The following is a 16,514-nucleotide window of genomic DNA, read 5'->3' as shown; positions in this document are numbered from 1 at the left end:
AATGCGCATGCTTGTTCCTCATTTTGTAAATTCTATAAAAATGTAGTTATTGCAATTTTGTATAATATTTCAAATTAAAACAAAATATTTTGCCTAACAGTTGTAGTTCTTAGTTGATATTTCTGATGTTGAAAGGGAAACTTTACCTTAGCATTGGTTTGGAGCTTCAAAATTTCTGTTTTAAAATCTTGAAGGTTAACACCAACAGGTTCTGTCAAAGGCAGCGGATCATTTTTGTCATTGAGCAAAATTTGTTTTACAGAAGTTGGGTTCAAGAATACTTTGTGTGTTTTATCCAGAACTGTCAAATTATTTTTGAAATTTTCATCAACTCCATTTTCCAAACCTAATATTCCTTTGTAAAATTCAGCTAGAACTTTCAAAGTAGCCAATTCAGGAGTGGGTTTGTCAATTGATGACCGTTTCACCTTGATTATAAAAATGGAAATAAAATAACTAAAAAATGAAAATTATTAACAATTTCTTACGTTGCCCATCAATACTGGATCTTCCAAATGTAACTGTGTTCCCCTTGATGTACCATTATGAGCAATGGTTGATCTAATGGATACAGTCACTTTTTTTTGCTTCCGAACATTGCAGTTGTAAGCCATTGCCTGTTTTCAACAAATTTGAATGGCGGAAAATGTGCAATTTATTAAACCATTCATTGACTAAAACATTTTTGGCCACACTTTAAATACTTTAAACAAAACATATTTTTTAATGTTACTTTAATATTCTATTTAAAATTGAAGTTAGAAATATGGTTCTGTTTCACTATTATGGTATTAATATACGTAATTTCAATGTTAAATTGAATTTTTATAATTTGAATTATTGTTAATTCTGTGTAACAAAAGGTTGATATATAGCATTGATTTTTTTAGGTAATGAATAGATCCAAAGTAAAAATCATAAATTACACATGTTTATAAAACTTTCAAACAGCGTTCTCTTTTGAACAATTGCAAATAGTTTTCTTTTTTTTAGGAAAATAGATGTTCTATTATTGCAAAACAGTATATATAGAGATGAAATTTTTTATCGAATACTCAGAAATGTATCCTTTGTTTTTCTAAAGCGTTTGTTATATTGCTGACAAATTTGTAGCACACATATAAAATAGTTTTCACAGAATTGAGTTGCTGATCAAAAAAGCTGACTGTTCATTTCTCAAATCTCTAATAAGAAATTTATGGTAACATGTAATAAACCAGCAGATAATATATAGCACGATATTCCTAATTACTTTCATGTTTCAATACGCAAAATGTTTTCTTTAAAATTTTCATATCTTTCATAATACTTTTAATTTTTAAATATCATAAAAAAGTATTCCAGATGACATTTTCTGGGTTTACAATCACGGAAAACTTCTAGCATTTTCTTCTTTTTATAATTCATTTGTTCTCCAATTTGTTTGCGTAATAATCAATATTTTAGGAATAGCTACGTACTTTATTGTATTTCATTGTGGAAATGTATAATGCGACGGTAAAAGATCAGCCTGGCAATGCGGAATATGAAAAGTACTAAAGTATGATAGCAATCAATTTCATTTAATCAACATCTTTTTTTATCCTTCTAGAATCCGGCTATTGACTATCTTCATTAAGCTGAAAAAGCCTTTTGATCAGCTGTAGCACTTCATATCCCTAAACGGTTTCGAAACTGAGAACTGACGAAACATTTGTGGGTGAATTTTCTGTTGTTCACCAAAGCGAAAATAAGGATTAATAAAAATAATGATACGTGATATATTATGCAACTACTTTTGAACACTTGCAGTGTTTCTTGTCTTTGGCTTCCCACTCAAATTTGTTTGAAGCGCACATGAACTGCAAACTGCTAAAGAAATGGTCAGTTATTTGAGTATTAATGAAAATCACATCTACTTTAATTACTGAGTAAATGAAATTCTGACATTAAAATAACAGACATCATTTAAGTTGAACTGCAATTATAAAAGAGTACACTTTGTTAATTATGGTAAATAAAAAGTGCGAATATGATGAGAAAAGATTTATTAAATGCTTATGTTAATCACACATCATCAAGCCTAGATTGTAACGACCAGCCGGGTGGGGTTGGCGGATCGGTTCTGAGTTCAGGACTTCGGCCGGCAGTCGCTCGCCAGGTTTACTTCCGGCCTGCGTTCTCCATTACTCCTCGATGGCACTTCGTCTGCACTTTCTACTTCGTCCACACTCGCAGCTTCGGTAGAGTCTGCGATCGGCACTTTGCTGTTTTTCTGATCCACCGGTTCTCAGCGCTCCAATATATAAGAAGGCTCCCGCCACAGAGGGGCCCCAAGGTATGTCGACTGAAATTTGATCCCCTGTCTTGCTGACACTCCCCGGCTTGCGGCTCTTTCATACATCAGCGGCTGATTACGCGGGACTTCCATCCGCTGTCCTGATATATGAAATCATATATAAATAGTATTATCATGCACATTTTGCTTAAATGAATAGATACCCATTTTTTACGGTCCGTCTTTTCTTCTTTTGTAATGCAGCTGAAAAATTGAAAATTTGCCATTAATTATAAAGCTGATTTCTTAATTATGTCATAAACATACCAGTGGGCAATTCTGTATGCAGTGCCCTTCCTTCCTGCACCGCTTGCAGTAAGATGACCATGCTGATTTTCTTTTCCTTTGAGGAATTTTTACATAATTAAAAGATGATGTTTATAAATGATCACAACTCTGTGTTTTGATTACTGTTTTGGATCGTATGCTTCAGTGGATTCTTTCATCATCAGCATGATCCTTTCTTCTTCTGTTAAATTTTCATTTTTTCCTGAAACAATCATGTTGTTTAATATATTTGTAGAATGGTATGTAACTGAAATTACAGAAATCTCATATGTTGCATTTGCATGTAAATCTTATTTGAAATTGCTGTTATTTAAACTAATGTGTCATGGCGTATCCAAAATAACTTTGTCTTTTTTTATTTGATAGTTGGAATTAAAGAAATGAAATGAAAATATATTGGATGAAGAAAAAAGAACATCTAAAAATGCAATTTTGTTTCTGCTCAAAACCTTCTTTAAAGTGCTCTCTGATGCTTAAAACAAAATCAAGCAAATAATTTTGAAAATGACATTGCAGTCATGCAATATACCGCAGTTTTACTCCCTTTAGCAGCCTTATTAAAGAAATTTCAGAATCACCTATCTTATTAATGAATTCAATTCCAGTTAAATTTCTATCCTATGCTATGATGGTGGAAAATGATAAGATGAGATTTTTATGCCTTCTCCACTGTACCTCCGCAACATGTACAAATGATTCTCAGTGCATTTTGTTACTTTTCCTCTGTTGCTTATTGTACAAATTGGTCAAAGTTTGCTACTTACGATTTTTTTCTTTTTTCACCAATGGTGCCTGCATATTTCCCTTTGCTGCACGGTTGCCTTCGTTTGTTTTTGGCGCCTTGTTCTCGTCCCGTACATCCGACATCCTTCTCGCTCGTCCGATTTACAGAATGAGTTTCATCTGAGCGCCACAGCCTCAGAGTGGAATGTTATTAGCTTCTGAATTTGTAAAAATGGAGGCATGGATGAGAATCGCTTACTTACAGTGCACCTGTGAACTTTGCCATTAATTATAAAACGAATTATTGAATTATGACATTGACTTACAAGTGGGCAGTTTTGAATGCGATGCCCTTCTCCTTTGCAACGCTTTCGTAAATTATACCATTTTGGTTTTTCTAAAAAAATTGTGACATATCTGAAAATTGAAGTTTCTTAGTGATCACAATTCTGTTTTGCATACCATTTCAGATGCTACTGTAGTGTAGATTTTTTTTATCAGACAGATCCATTTTTCTAATGTACCTTTGTTATTTCCAAGCTTCTGAGTTGTTTCATTTGAGTATATTTGCCGCCGGGCTCCATAAAATTTTGTTGGATGTTTTTGTTGAAGATGTGCTGTATTTTGTGCACATTTTTTTATCTTGATGTCTCCAATTTGAGCGCAGTGTGTGATCCAGAATTCTTTTTTTTATTAAAATGCACTTTTGAACTTTCGAATCAGTAAAATTAATTCTTTGAATTAGAAATAGTCTGCATTCTTTCCAACTAGTGTGGTCGTTTTGCTCCATCTGCATTTATTCCTTGCTGCTCGCTATTATTTATTAGGTCGCAAACATATATAATTTCTATCATTCGCAGTACTTCTATAGCAGATTCTTCTATAGATGAAGATTTCTTCTCTTCAGTCTTCAAATAATAATTCTCAAAATGAGAATATAGGGAATTCAGTATATTTTGCCACCTAAAAATAATAATAGTAGAGGATGGTACATTCCTCTTTTAAAAAAGGAATTCCATAAATGCTCACATTTTTCTTTTGAAACATGTGAACTCTGTTTTCTTAAGACATTTATATAAATCCAAAAATAGGAAATTTGCATTCTGATAAATAAAATTCAAAATTTGTGCAGTAAGAAATAAATGTAAAATTTTTCATCGAGCTAAATGTGCATAAAAATTTACATTGTAATGTGTGAAATTCCAAAATTCTGGAGCGGCCTACTATAAGCAAAATGCATTATTCCTGGAAGGCAGGTCGTTACAATTAATATGCAAAATGAATATTGTTAGAAATAGAATGTTTACCAGCAAAACTAGGTCATTTTTACCAGAAATTCACACACACACACACATATATATTTGAGAGAAGATGAGAAGAAAGGGGATCTGATCAAAAAGTCAGCAAGAAGTCTCACCAAGTCTCTTGCAAAGTAATCCTGCTTGATCATTGATGTTGAATTCGGTCAGTAAAACTGTTTCTCTCTGATGGTCGTTTTTCCTGAGTGCAATAAATTTGTGCGAACCGATATTTGCTTGGAAGCAGCAGCTATCACACGGGAATGAAGAACCAGAAAGGGGCGCAATTCGTTACTAGAACGAATAAGGCGCGAAGAAGTACAGTCAGTATTAGAACATGATTGTTAGTTATTAAAAGTGTAGTATTGTTCCCTGCGTTTATTACACATTTTTTGGTTCCACGAGCCGGGTACAAGGAGTCCGGATTTTGGAGAGCCAGAAACTTCTCAAGTAGTGATAGCAATTTAGCATCGCAATATCGTGAGAGAAGCGTCGTGACAGACGCCGTCCCGGAGATCTAGGAAGAAGAGCAGCGACCGACGTGGAAATCAGTAGTGCGAAGGTGCACGAGTCAAGAAGTGTTGCCAGAATGTCGACTAGAAGACGCCAACGAGAAAGCGAGACGGATAAAGCACAGAGCGACGGCCGACGAAATGGCGCGGACCCAGATGCAGATCTGACGGCACCACCCGGCAGGTCGTTACATAGAGAAAAGAAATCATTACCTCCATTTCGGTCCAAAAGAAAAACCGTTCCACAGCAGGGAGGAATTTGATAGTGATATGTTGATGAATGGAAGTAAATATTGAAGCAAGCATTCACATGAATTTCAAACAACGCGTAATGCCTTAATAAAATTATTCACGAAACATGCCGGCAGTTTGCAACCGTACAGTTTGAAAGAATACTGAGCTGACATTTATAATGTTCAACTTGTATTTCTACATTATTATGATAGAACATTTTTCACGTCAATTTCAATTTGCTTAGATTTGGTTTTGAATAACAATTTATTTTCTGTATAAACTGATTGAATTTTAGGTGAAACTTATTTAAATATATTTAAGTGCTTATATAAATTGATTTGAAAGATGAACGTAATTTTTCATTGTGAAGTTATCCAACAAACTTTTATAAACTTCTTTTGAGAGTTAGTATGAATTAATATTAACACTTTTGAATGTCATTCGACCCTGAAAATCTGTTTATGGTTGCTGGCAAATTGTTGCGACAAGTTGAGCTGAAATATGCAGCTATCATAGTTTCTCAGAGATTTTTCCCATCGGTTGGATGTATTTATGCTGTGCCTAATACGATGTAATGTTCAGTGCAAAATCACAAGCCGTGTTTGATTTTGAAGCATAGCATGGTGCACATGATTATAAGCCACTGCCAGTGGCGTTGGAGCGTGGTGAGGGCATTTTTGTTTGGGTTGTAGATGGACGACGTTACTTTGATTTTCTTTCTGCATATTCAGCAGTTAACCAAGGTCATTGTCATCCGAAAATTATAGAAGCGTTAAAAAAGCAGGATGATTGGCAGACACTTTGCTCACGTGGGACGAATTCAAATGTTTTAGGAGAATATGAAAAATTTATGACAAATTTGTTTGGTTATGACAAACTGTTACCCATCAATTCCGGCGTTGAGGGTTGTGAGAGTGCAATGAAGCTTGCTCGACGTTGGGCATATAATGCGAAGTAAGTCCCAGAAAATAAAGCTGAAGTGATATTTGTTGAAGGCAAATTTTGGGGAAGATCATTAGTCGCTGTCTCATCAAGCACGGATTAGGAATGTTATGACGGGTTTGGTACTTTTATGCCTGATTTCAAAGTTATTCCATACGATGATCCGGCGGCTCTTGAAAAAGTGCTGAACACGAATGGTAATAATGTTGCTGCTTTTATGGTTGAACCTATTCAAGGTGAAGCAGGCGTCAGGGCGGCAAAAGATGGTGGTTATTTGAGAAAAGTTGCTGAAGTTTGTCAGAGGTATAACGTTTTATTGATTGTAGATGAAGTTCAAACAGGGTTAGGACGGACTGGAAAATGGTTGTGTTCTTACTATGAGAATGTTCGTAATGACATCCTTATTTTGGATAAAACGGTATCATGCGGTTGTTATCCAACTTTAACGGTTTTATGTGATGATTCAATTATCCTTAACATTAAGCCAGATCAGCAGAGCTCTACTTTTGGAGGTAATCCATTAGCTTGCCGAATTACGATGGTTGTTGTAATAGTTGTCGATGAAGAAAATTTAGCTTCTAACGCTTTCAAGATGGAATAACTTTTTCATCAAGAAACGCATGACTTGCCAAGTGCAATTCTAAAAGCTGTTTGCGGCAAGGGTCCTTTCAACGCAATAGAAATCAACAGTGGTTGTGATGCTTGAGAATTATGCATCTGCTTATTAAAAAATGGACTTTTAGCCAAAATCACGCATGGAAATAAAATTCGATTAGCTCCACCACTGGTGATCGACGAGTCTCAGATGCTAGAAGCATGCTCCGTCATAAAACATGTTCTTCAATGCTTTGCGTAATGCAAAAAACATATTCAGTTTTTTGTCCAGCAGTAAATGCTTAAAAGATTTTTTCAGGTGACTTCTTGTGGGAGGGATGTCTTGTAATACATGTATTGAATAAAATAAAATAAATTATATTGTTTAATTGGCAGTAATGTTTTGCACTGCAAATAAAAAATTATTCAGTTTATCAATCAAATCAATTCAGGTAATTTTTCGATAACATTTAAGAGTGCTATATTTGAAATACACTCACTTGAGAAGCAGTGTTTTAAGAACTTGTTTTTCATAACTGTCAAATGTGAATTGTTTTTCAAAATGTATGGTGCTAAAAACTGAATAGATTAATCTCATAATTGTTCACCAATGAAATACATCTATGAAAAAAGTTTTTCTAATAAATAAAAAGAAGACAAATGCTGAAATATGCATATAAAGCAATAAAGATATTGAATTTCTCATCATACAAAGAAATAATGATAAGACTTGATTATGCAAATTTTCTGCAAGATTGCAGAGTTCTTTCAGCAATGTTTTAAGGTACAACGTCATAATTTATATTTCTTTTAAAATAAATACATGAAAATAAAGTGAAACAGCAGAGTGGCCCAGGGATACCGTGCTGGTCCCATAACCCAGAGGTCCGTGGATCGAAAGCACGTTCTGCTATCCTTTTGCTTGGCATTTTTAAGTGTTGATTGAGAATTTATTTCTTTTATTTTATAACTCATGTAATAAGAATTCTCTAAAGTCAATGCCAATAATTCTGTATTAGTTATTCTCAGTCATGTTGACAATTAAAACATGAATAAAGAAAGCTGATTGTTTATTTAATTTTTCAGTATGATATAGCAGTGGATTTTTTGTATTCTAGCGTTTGCTTCAGAAATTCCTCAATTTACCATGGATTACCATTTTTCGCCATTTCATATTTCATCGTATATTTTCATGAATTTACATGATTCAGCTTTTTATGAATAGAAACCTCAATTTAAGTATGTAGGTGAACTCTTGTTATCAGAACCTGCGTTTTGAAGCAGACTTATAATTTATTAAACAGGAAACTATAAAATTATTAAAAAAATATTATAGTAAATACCTTCCAAGAAAATATTCATATCATGTACTCTTTGCTAGTCTATTGTTGCATACCCGCATATGCATCTCATATTTATATTTACGAAAAACTAAAATCAAATAAAGAAAAGCATCAGTAGACATGAATGCACTGTTTATTTGCATAAATATAATGGAAAAATCAAAACAAAATTATTTTTGTCGAATTACATCAACCAAAGTTCCTGATTCACAGTACAGTACCTCTGCAAAAATAGAATCATCCTTGACAACGAAAATGAAATTTTCCTCTGCTGGCTTTATTAAATAGCATTCTTTTGTTAGAAAATAATTGATCGCATTGCATTCATTATTTAGAATGCATTTTAATAAGCATACTCGAAAATTGCTGACATCTTTACTGATCGTGATTACTTCCCAGGATGTTAAATTTTTTTGCTTGTAAATTTCGACAGCACAAATTTCGTGAGTTTCTTTAAAATAATAAACTACTGGGTCAGCATTGCATTTTCGCTCAGCAGGGCGATCTGTTAAACAGAATTATAAGCATATTTCATAAAAATGTACTGTAAAGAATGAACAATGTATCTGCATTTCTCAAAACTGAAATTTATACAATAATTGAATGTCGGTACACAGATATGATTTGCTTTTTGATCCACGAAGTTTTTTTTTTGCAAATATGAAGTATTTCATACAGAGATCTTTAATTATTTTGCTCTATTAATTGGGTCATTGCATATTTTTAAAATTAAACAAAAGATGTTTTTTATTTATTTAACATTGCCATTATTGGACTAATAAACTGCATAAAAGTAGGTTTATGAACATTTAATTAATGCGCGTAATTAATTCATTATTCATTTGATTACTAGTTCTTAATGTTGTTCATCAATTAATGCAACTGCCCTTCCTATAATGAAGCGACTTATGAAACTATTAATTAAAATGAGAAAAATTGATAATTCTGTGTTGAAGTAATGAATATATGTACCACAAAGTTTTAATTTATCAAAAATATTTCAGAATAAAATTTTTACCTTTAAAACATTCTTTCAGTGCTAGAACCAATTCATCATCTTGAACCAATATTAAATTGCCGCTTCGTCCTTTGAATATTTTTTTGCATTGGTGATCGAGTTTTGAGTACAGTATTGCCATACATGAAGTATGCCGTCTGCATATGTGTAGGCATCTGTTTAGTGAATAAATTTTTCGTCTAATTTGAATTGCAAAAGCGTTTCGAATTATGCCGATATTTAACACTTGAATTTTACAAACTTCAAAAAATTCATAAAGTTTTGTATATTGTTCATGAACATCTTCAGCTGCTACGTAGTGAAAAAAATCTAGCTCTTGCTCTACAAAAAGAAAGAACGGATTCAACGTAATCTGCTAAAATTAATGATATTATTACATGCAGAAATGAATTTACCATGGACATTATGTGTTCTACTGCTTCTTGGTCTTGATGGAGAAGATAAGCTTGTTTCATCAGATTGAATGCGATTAATAACAGATTCTTGCTGATATTCTTGTTGTTCGGCTACTGGAATAAATTTAGTATTTATTTCATACTTTCTATCTATAGCATGTGATATGAAATATGTGGAATTATTAGAATACATTAGACTTCCGCAAGAGGTGGCAAACATTTATAAATCAATTCCATATATGCTATATTAATTAAACGTTTTTTGCAATAATATAATAAATTAAAAAAGTGGAATGCACTATCTGAAAATATGTTTATTTAAATTCTTGATACCTTCAACACATTTCTCTATGAAATGAATCGTTTCTTTTCTGCTTTCTGTATATTCATGAAGTGCTTGACTAGCGTTAAGCAACAGATGCAAACAGGTTTTTTCTTCTGCTTCGAAGTAAACAGCATTGCATAAATTTCTCTGAAACTGCTGAACGCAGAATTGAATGCAATATCGAAAATTTATCGAATTCCATAATAGGAACTGGTGTTTCATGTGCTTTCTGAGCAAAGGAATTTCATGAAATGTGCATTGAACTCGCATTGATTCAACATGTAAATTTATTATTTTTCCACTACCATTGTAATATCTTCTTTGTGAGCTTTCCGTCATATCTGAAAGCATATTATGAATGGTGGTGAACTTTTATTCCTTTCAAAAATATGCCCTAAACATAAAGAAAAAAATGAACAACACATGAAACCTTGTTAAAATCATTGCCAAATGCAATCTAAATGTAGAATTCAGAATAATTTTAATTGTGCAATGAATTTCAAATATTTGCATTACAGAATAAATCTTAATCTCATCTATCGATGTTTCAAAATTAATGCATATTTAATCATACGCTAAAATGTCTGTTAAATCCAGAAATACGCACATTTTAATTGTAACGATATTTTTGAAATTAAATCATAAACAAATTTTAATGAAAGAAAAATAAATTCTGTAAATTGTTTATGTATTATAAAATTTTGTATTTGTATTTAATTAAAACAATTTTTTCAAACTCACTGTAATCACAGTAATTCACTGTAAAAAATTGTGATGCGCTTTTCCTCATTACATCTCTACTCTGCAGTGGCTGATTTTGTTGTAATAGAAGGCAAACTCTTTCTTCACCAGAAAACAACACTGCATTGCACTTGCCACGCACTGATAATACCCTGCAGTGTGCAAGGCACAGCTCTAAACTTTGTAGGAAAAACATCTTGGTGCGTTTCAGCAAAAAGTTTTCACTGAAAGGATGCCTTTCAACAATGCAAATTTCTGCCGTTGCTTTCAATTTAACTGCATTAATTTTGTTAACATTTTCTTCAACTTCTTCTTCAAAAGAGTACATGAAGCCCTCAGCTACATGAAAATATTACATAAAAGTTTTTATGTGTATATTGAGGTAAAACAGATAACTATTTAGCACTAAACTTTGCACACTACCTGTCAAGCAATGTGTTACTTTATAAAACTGCAAATCGTGCAATTGCTCACTGCAATTGACTATGATGTTTTCTTCTGGCATTGCATGTAACTTTGAGCAAGAAGATGTTTTTTCATTATAGGCAAATAGGCTGTAATTGTAAGGACTGAAATCAGAGTAGGTATTCGCAATACAACTTTTGAAAGAAGATTTAAACAAAAATAGTTCTATGCTGTCCAGAATTTCTTCTCGAATTCCTATTTGTTGCAATAAACAAATTTTATCTATCACTGGAACATAAATTTTCATTTCTGAACTGTATGAAACCTAAAAACAGAATTTTTGAGAAAATCATTGCGCAGTTTTTCTTTATATACTTGCAACAAACTGCAAAAAGCACAGAATAAAAGATAAGATGTGTTGAAGTAACACTTCTGCATCTTTATTAAATGAGCCTTCGTAGACTGATAAAGACACATTTTAATATAAATGTCGCAGATTACATAATAGGTGCATAAACATATTTGATTATGGCATATTTGAAGAGTCTTAATTGCATAAATTTTATGTTGAAACAACTTACAAAATTCTTAATTTGTGCTTATTAATGCATAATATCTTTGAAAACTTTCATTGATTTTTTGACTTCACTGTTCTAGTATATCAATACAAATATTTTTTATTTATTTTATATGCCCAGTTAAACTGAATGATATATTAGCATTATGTTTTATGACATTATTTGATTACTTTAAATGTGTGGATGCTTTAACACTATATCTAAAAATTATTTTGATCTTTCGCTGAATAATAAGGCAAATAAGTAGGCCATAAATACACATCACTCATATAAATGAACCCTCCGTTGTATTGTTCAGATCAATGTGTGTGTTGTGTATGTGAACTGATTAATATATGCAGAGACTTTACTTGTAATGACAACACAGTACCAAGCTAATGTATAACGCTCACACAGAGAGACAATGCACACCGAGAGAACGCGGAAACACACCTACGCACAGACACTGGTGACGTGGAAACTACTGTAATATGTTCATGCGCCTTCTTTTTGTAGATATTTTTGATTGCATTGAATCACAATACATTACATCCCTTCCCCCTTAACATTCGTAGTCTCTGAGCCGTTCTGGCGGTCTTCTTTTACGCGTAGACGATCTCTGTTGTCCAACACTTTCAATATCAGGTGATGGTGACGCTGCCGCACTTTCTTCTCTTGGTGTTGTGACAACTGCTGTATCTTCCTCAGGTATAGCTTCAACTGTTTTTTTCTCCAGTTTTATCTTCCTGTGATTCGATTTTCTCTGCACTGTGATTTTGTTCAGCAGTCACATAGCGTTTTCTCACCTGGTCTATGTGTCTGGGCCACAGTTGACCGTCTTCGGTCTGTACTTGGTAGGACGGTGGGCCTGTCTGAGTCACAAATGTCGCTGGTTTCCAGGTTTTCTCCGAAGAATAATTCCTAGCGTATACCTGATCGTCAGTTTGGAATGTGCGTACCTTTTCAAAATTTTTATCAAGGTCTTCCAGTTCTACGTCTGGTTGTAGTCGGTCCAGAACAGTTCGGAGTCTACGGTTCATCAGAAGTTCAGCCGGGCTTTTGCCAGCTGTCGTGCAAGGAGTGACATGTTGGCAAAATGAGAAATTCGCGAGGTCGTATTCCCAGTCACGTTGTGTCATCTTCTTTAGGAATTCCTTCGTAATACGGACCATCCTTTCAGCTTGACCGTTTGACGATGGGTGAAAGGAGGCGGACGTGATGTGCTTGATACCACCTTTGTTTAAGTATTCCTGAAAGATGTGGGAAGTGAACTGTGTACCATTATCGGAGACGATAATGTCAGGGAGTCCATGGATACTAAAAATTTGTCTCAAGCATGATATCACCGATTCGGATGTCGTGTTTTTCAGTACTCTGACTTCAAGCCATTTGGAGAAGGCGTCCACAACGATTAAGAAATTCTTGCCGTAAATGGGGCCTGCTAGTTCAACGTGTATGCGAGACCACGGAATTCTTGGAGATTCCCACTTGTGCACAGGCGCGTGCGGTGGCGAAGCTCTAGACTGTTGGCACAGTTCCCATGTTCTTACCAAATTTTCGATTTCACTGTCCAATTTTGGCCACCAAACGTAGCTTCGGGAAAGCGCTTTCATTCGTACGATGCCTGGATGACCTATGTGCAATTCTTTGAAAATTTTGTGACGTGCTTGGAGTGGGATGATCACTCTACTGCCCCATAGCAAACAACCATTGTGAATTGAGAGTTCATGTTGACGCGTCACGTAAGGTTTCAATCGTTCATCTGATACAGATTTCGGCCAGCTCCTCCATGCCCAGCTTAAAACTCGTGTGAGAATCGGATCCTTTGCAGTTATTCGTGTAATATCCTTGCTGTGAAGCGGGGAATTGTCTATAGTCTCTAACGAAAGAATAACTGGGTTGTGTGAGTCGTTATTTTCTGTCGACTGCTTTGGCAAACGACTTAGTGCATCTGCATTTGCTATTTCTTTGCCGGGTCGGTAATTTATGGTATAATCGTATGCATTCAGAAGAATCGACCAACGTAACATTCTTGGTGACAGAATTTGAGGTGTTTCCTTCTTTGGCACGAACAATCCAAACAGTGGTTTGTGATCTGTTATGATAGTGAATTGTCGACCATACAGATACTCATGGAATTTCTTTACGCCAGCAATAACTGCCAATGCTTCTTTATCAATTTGTCCGTAATTTCTTTCCATCGTGGATAATGTCCGTGAGTAAAACGTAATTGGAATTTCTTGCGTTGATGACAACTTGTGGCAAAGAACGGCGCCGAACCATGTGGCGATGCATCGCATACTAATACTAACGGCTTTTTACCATCGTAATGTGTTAGAACCGCATCGGATGACAACAATCTTTTGACATCTCTGAAAGCTTTTTCGTGCTTGCTGGTCCATATCCACCTCGCATTTTTGTCAAGCAGACGATGTAGCTGTTCTGCAACAGTAGCCTTGTCCTTGAGGAATGAATGGTAAAAGTTTAGAAGTCCCAAGAAGGCTTGCAGTTGTTGTTTATTTTTTGGAGTCGGAGCGTCTTGAATTGCTTGCACCTTTGCTTTAGCAGGATGGATTCCTGTTGCGTCAATTTTAAAGCCTAAAAATTCAACGCGCGGAAGACAGAATTTACACTTATCTGATTTAAGTCGCAGTCCGGCTTTTTCAAAGTGGTGAAAGACGGTTTCCAGACAGTCTGCTAGCTCTTGCTCATTACTCGCTGCAATGCGGATGTCATCAAAGTATAGCTACACTCCTTCAATGCCAGCGACAGTTTTATCAATGACCTTTTGAAATATTCCAGGAGCAGCGCTGATGCCAAATTGCAAACGTTTTACTCGAAAAGCGCCACGATGAGTGATGATTGTTTGCGCGTCAGCTGTAGCGTCGTCAACTGTCAATTGTTGATATGCCTGTGCTAAATCTAATTTAGCGAGACTTTTCCTCCTGAAAGTGACGCTAACAATTGATTGACAGCAGGAATCGGGTAGGCGTGCTTTCTCAAAGCCTTATTTATAGTGCATTTGTAATCTCCACAAATGCGTACTGTGTTGGATGATTCATTGGTTCTAGAACTCCTTGTTCAACCAACTTATCCAATTCTGCATCAGTCTTTTCTCTTAATGCAAAGGGAACCTTTCGCGCCTTCATGCAAATCAGGGTAACGTTTAGATCCAAGTCTAAAGAGACTGGTTTTCCAACGTACATACCCAATTCCTCTGTGAATACAGATTGGTATTTTCGCAATACTTCTGAAATTTGTGGAGGAGTTCACGTCAAATGATGTACACCACTAAGATGTACGCCAAGAGGTTCAAACTAGTTAAGCCCGATCAGATTTGGACAGTGGCCTTTTGCGACAATAAGTGTCAGTGTGCGATGGATATTTCCACATTGCACATTCACTGAACAGCTAGCTTCCTTTCACTTTTACCATTTCAACTTGAAAAGTTGCCAGTTTGAGAGTGATCGGTTCCAACTGAATTTTTCTTCCTTGTGACACCTTTCGGAAAATGTATTCGGAAAGAATAATGTATTCTGAGCCAGCGTCAATTTCCATTTCGTACGGAAAGTTTTCGATAACAACTGTTACTTTAATCTTTCGTGACAATATGCATGATTGATCATGTTTTGCCGATGGTCTGAGATTGTTCAGTAGAAGTGAATCAAGAAACCTTCAGGCCATCTTGTCAACGGATGCTAATGAGTTTGCTGTGTGCTTGAAGTTTGTTCTTCTCTGTCTGCTCGCTTTGCTCCGGCAAACATTCGCTATATGCCCGACTTTCTGAAATGCTCTGCAGCGAGCGTTTCTGAAACGACACTGAGATCATATGTGTGTGCCTCCGCAGCTCTGGCATATCGTAGCTTGTTTTGCTGTTCTCGCCTGAATTTGAGAAATGTTACATGACGTGTTGTCTGAAGCACGAACTTCTCGGGTACGCTGAGCGGCGGCTTCTGCTGATGATGCTTCATTCAGGGCTTTAAAAAATTATTAAAGTATTATAAAAGATGTGAAAATTGTAAAGAAAACATTATGCGTCATAAAACATGAAATTATGCTTATATTGCATATCCTGACAATTAAAACTATCGTGCAATATATTATCTGCTGGTTTATTGCATGTTGCAATAAATTTCTTGAGATTTGAGAAACCAATTTGATCTTGAGTTTCATCATTTGATTCATCAATCATTTGAGAAGTCAACATTTTTTGATCAGCAATTCAATTCTTTGAAAAATATTTTATATGTGTGCTACAAATTTGTCAGCAATATAACAAACGCTTTAGAAAAACAAAGGATACATTTCTGAGTATTCGATAAAAAATTTCATCTCTATATATACTGTTTTGCAATAATAGAACATCTATTTTCCTAAAAAAAAGAAAACTATTTACAATTGTTCAAAAGAGAACGCTGTTTGAAAGTTTTATAAACATGTGTAATTTATGATTTTTACTTTGGATCTATTCATTACCTAAAAAAATCAATGCTATTTATCAACCTTTTGTTACACAGAATTAACAATAATTCAAATTATAAAAATTCAATTTAACATTTAAATTACGTATATTAATACCATAATAGTGAAACAGAACCATATTTATAACTTCAATTTTAAATAGAATATTAAAGTAACATTAAAAAATATGTTTTGTTTAAAGTATTTAAAGTGTGGCCAAAAATGTTTTAGTCAATGAATGGTTTAATAAATTGCACATTTTCCGCCATTCGATTTTGTTGAAAACAGGCAATCGCTTACAACTGCAATGTTCGGAAGCAAAAAAAAGTGACTGTATCCATTAGATCAACCATTGCTCATA

The 16,514-nt window shown here is 34.5% G+C and overlaps 7 protein-coding genes across 7 annotated transcripts; 2 read left to right on the top strand and 5 right to left on the bottom strand.

Annotated features, from left to right (window-relative positions):
- Positions 1–146: 146 nt before the first annotated feature.
- Positions 147–614, bottom strand: Tsp_01695 (dynein light chain LC6, flagellar outer arm; the record flags this gene model as incomplete). The annotated part of the gene is made up of 2 exons (XM_003377467.1): positions 489–614; positions 147–428 (listed from the first exon to the last, which is right to left on the bottom strand). Coding segments are annotated over exons 1-2 (408 nt in total), but the record flags the coding sequence as incomplete, so codon positions are not given.
- Positions 615–2,042: 1,428 nt separating this feature from the next.
- Tsp_01696 (conserved hypothetical protein) lies at positions 2,043–2,645 on the bottom strand. The gene is made up of 5 exons (XM_003377466.1): positions 2,585–2,645; positions 2,493–2,521; positions 2,398–2,418; positions 2,212–2,372; positions 2,043–2,160 (listed from the first exon to the last, which is right to left on the bottom strand). Exons 1-5 carry the CDS (start codon positions 2,643–2,645, stop codon positions 2,043–2,045), a joined length of 390 nt encoding a protein of 129 aa, XP_003377514.1.
- Positions 2,646–2,724: 79 nt separating this feature from the next.
- Tsp_01697 (hypothetical protein) lies at positions 2,725–3,912 on the bottom strand. Its single transcript, XM_003377465.1, has 4 exons — positions 3,853–3,912; positions 3,655–3,725; positions 3,389–3,522; positions 2,725–2,807 (listed from the first exon to the last, which is right to left on the bottom strand). The coding sequence occupies exons 1-4, from the start codon at positions 3,910–3,912 to the stop codon at positions 2,725–2,727; spliced, it is 348 nt and encodes a 115-aa protein (XP_003377513.1).
- A 1,894-nt stretch (positions 3,913–5,806) lies between these two features.
- On the top strand, positions 5,807–6,330 carry Tsp_01698 (ornithine aminotransferase). Its single transcript, XM_003377464.1, has 2 exons — positions 5,807–5,887; positions 5,992–6,330. The coding sequence occupies exons 1-2, from the start codon at positions 5,807–5,809 to the stop codon at positions 6,328–6,330; spliced, it is 420 nt and encodes a 139-aa protein (XP_003377512.1).
- Positions 6,331–6,444: 114 nt separating this feature from the next.
- Tsp_01699 (ornithine aminotransferase) lies at positions 6,445–7,170 on the top strand. Its single transcript, XM_003377463.1, has 2 exons — positions 6,445–6,826; positions 7,058–7,170. Exons 1-2 carry the CDS (start codon positions 6,445–6,447, stop codon positions 7,168–7,170), a joined length of 495 nt encoding a protein of 164 aa, XP_003377511.1.
- Positions 7,171–8,421: 1,251 nt separating this feature from the next.
- Positions 8,422–11,442, bottom strand: Tsp_01700 (putative PAN domain protein). Its single transcript, XM_003377462.1, has 6 exons — positions 11,154–11,442; positions 10,731–11,069; positions 9,998–10,330; positions 9,665–9,778; positions 9,270–9,590; positions 8,422–8,756 (listed from the first exon to the last, which is right to left on the bottom strand). Exons 1-6 carry the CDS (start codon positions 11,440–11,442, stop codon positions 8,422–8,424), a joined length of 1,731 nt encoding a protein of 576 aa, XP_003377510.1.
- An 812-nt stretch (positions 11,443–12,254) lies between these two features.
- On the bottom strand, positions 12,255–14,898 carry Tsp_01701 (putative integrase core domain protein). The gene is given in 5 exon segments (XM_003377461.1): positions 12,255–12,455; positions 12,499–13,993; positions 14,005–14,290; positions 14,522–14,637; positions 14,738–14,898. The coding sequence occupies 5 exon segments, from the start codon at positions 14,896–14,898 to the stop codon at positions 12,255–12,257; spliced, it is 2,259 nt and encodes a 752-aa protein (XP_003377509.1).
- Positions 14,899–16,514: the final 1,616 nt, after the last annotated feature.

The sequence above is a fragment of the Trichinella spiralis genome, assembly GCF_000181795.1.
Source record: "Trichinella spiralis strain ISS 195 chromosome Unknown Scfld4, whole genome shotgun sequence".
Taxonomy (NCBI): domain Eukaryota; kingdom Metazoa; phylum Nematoda; class Enoplea; order Trichinellida; family Trichinellidae; genus Trichinella; species Trichinella spiralis.
This window is presented reverse-complemented; position numbering and strand designations above follow the sequence as displayed.

Bases quoted from the DNA above. Each gene is read 5' to 3' on its own strand.
- Tsp_01696 (XM_003377466.1), bottom strand. From the start codon at position 2,645: ATGGTCATCTTACTGCAAGCGGTGCAGGAAGGAAGGGCACTGCATACA. The intron at 2,373-2,397 runs GTAATCAGCCGC...GATGTATGAAAG, and splicing joins ACAGCGGATGGAAGTCCCGC to AGCCGCAAGCCGGGGAGTGT. The intron at 2,161-2,211 runs GTGTGGACGAAG...GGAGTAATGGAG, and splicing joins AGACTCTACCGAAGCTGCGA to AACGCAGGCCGGAAGTAAAC.
- Tsp_01697 (XM_003377465.1), bottom strand. From the start codon at position 3,912: ATGGAGCCCGGCGGCAAATATACTCAAATGAAACAACTCAGAAGCTTG. The intron at 3,523-3,654 runs GTAAGTCAATGT...TTCCACTCTGAG, and splicing joins GCATTCAAAACTGCCCACTT to GCTGTGGCGCTCAGATGAAA. The intron at 2,808-3,388 runs GTGAAAAAAGAA...TGATTGTTTCAG, and splicing joins GAAATATGCAGGCACCATTG to GAAAAAATGAAAATTTAACA.
- Tsp_01698 (XM_003377464.1), top strand. From the start codon at position 5,807: ATGTCATTCGACCCTGAAAATCTGTTTATGGTTGCTGGCAAATTGTTG. The intron at 5,888-5,991 runs GTTTCTCAGAGA...TTTGAAGCATAG, and splicing joins TGAAATATGCAGCTATCATA to CATGGTGCACATGATTATAA.
- Tsp_01699 (XM_003377463.1), top strand. From the start codon at position 6,445: ATGCCTGATTTCAAAGTTATTCCATACGATGATCCGGCGGCTCTTGAA. The intron at 6,827-7,057 runs GTAATCCATTAG...ATGGACTTTTAG, and splicing joins GCAGAGCTCTACTTTTGGAG to CCAAAATCACGCATGGAAAT.
- Tsp_01700 (XM_003377462.1), bottom strand. From the start codon at position 11,442: ATGAAAATTTATGTTCCAGTGATAGATAAAATTTGTTTATTGCAACAA. The intron at 11,070-11,153 runs GTAGTGTGCAAA...ATTTTCATGTAG, and splicing joins AGTAACACATTGCTTGACAG to CTGAGGGCTTCATGTACTCT. The intron at 9,779-9,997 runs GTATCAAGAATT...AATTTATTCCAG, and splicing joins CATAGAGAAATGTGTTGAAG to TAGCCGAACAACAAGAATAT.
- Tsp_01701 (XM_003377461.1), bottom strand. From the start codon at position 14,898: ATGTACGTTGGAAAACCAGTCTCTTTAGACTTGGATCTAAACGTTACC. The intron at 14,638-14,737 runs GTACGCATTTGT...CGTCACTTTCAG, and splicing joins CCAATGAATCATCCAACACA to GAGGAAAAGTCTCGCTAAAT. The intron at 14,291-14,521 runs GTTTGCAATTTG...TTGAATTTTTAG, and splicing joins TGGCGCTTTTCGAGTAAAAC to GCTTTAAAATTGACGCAACA.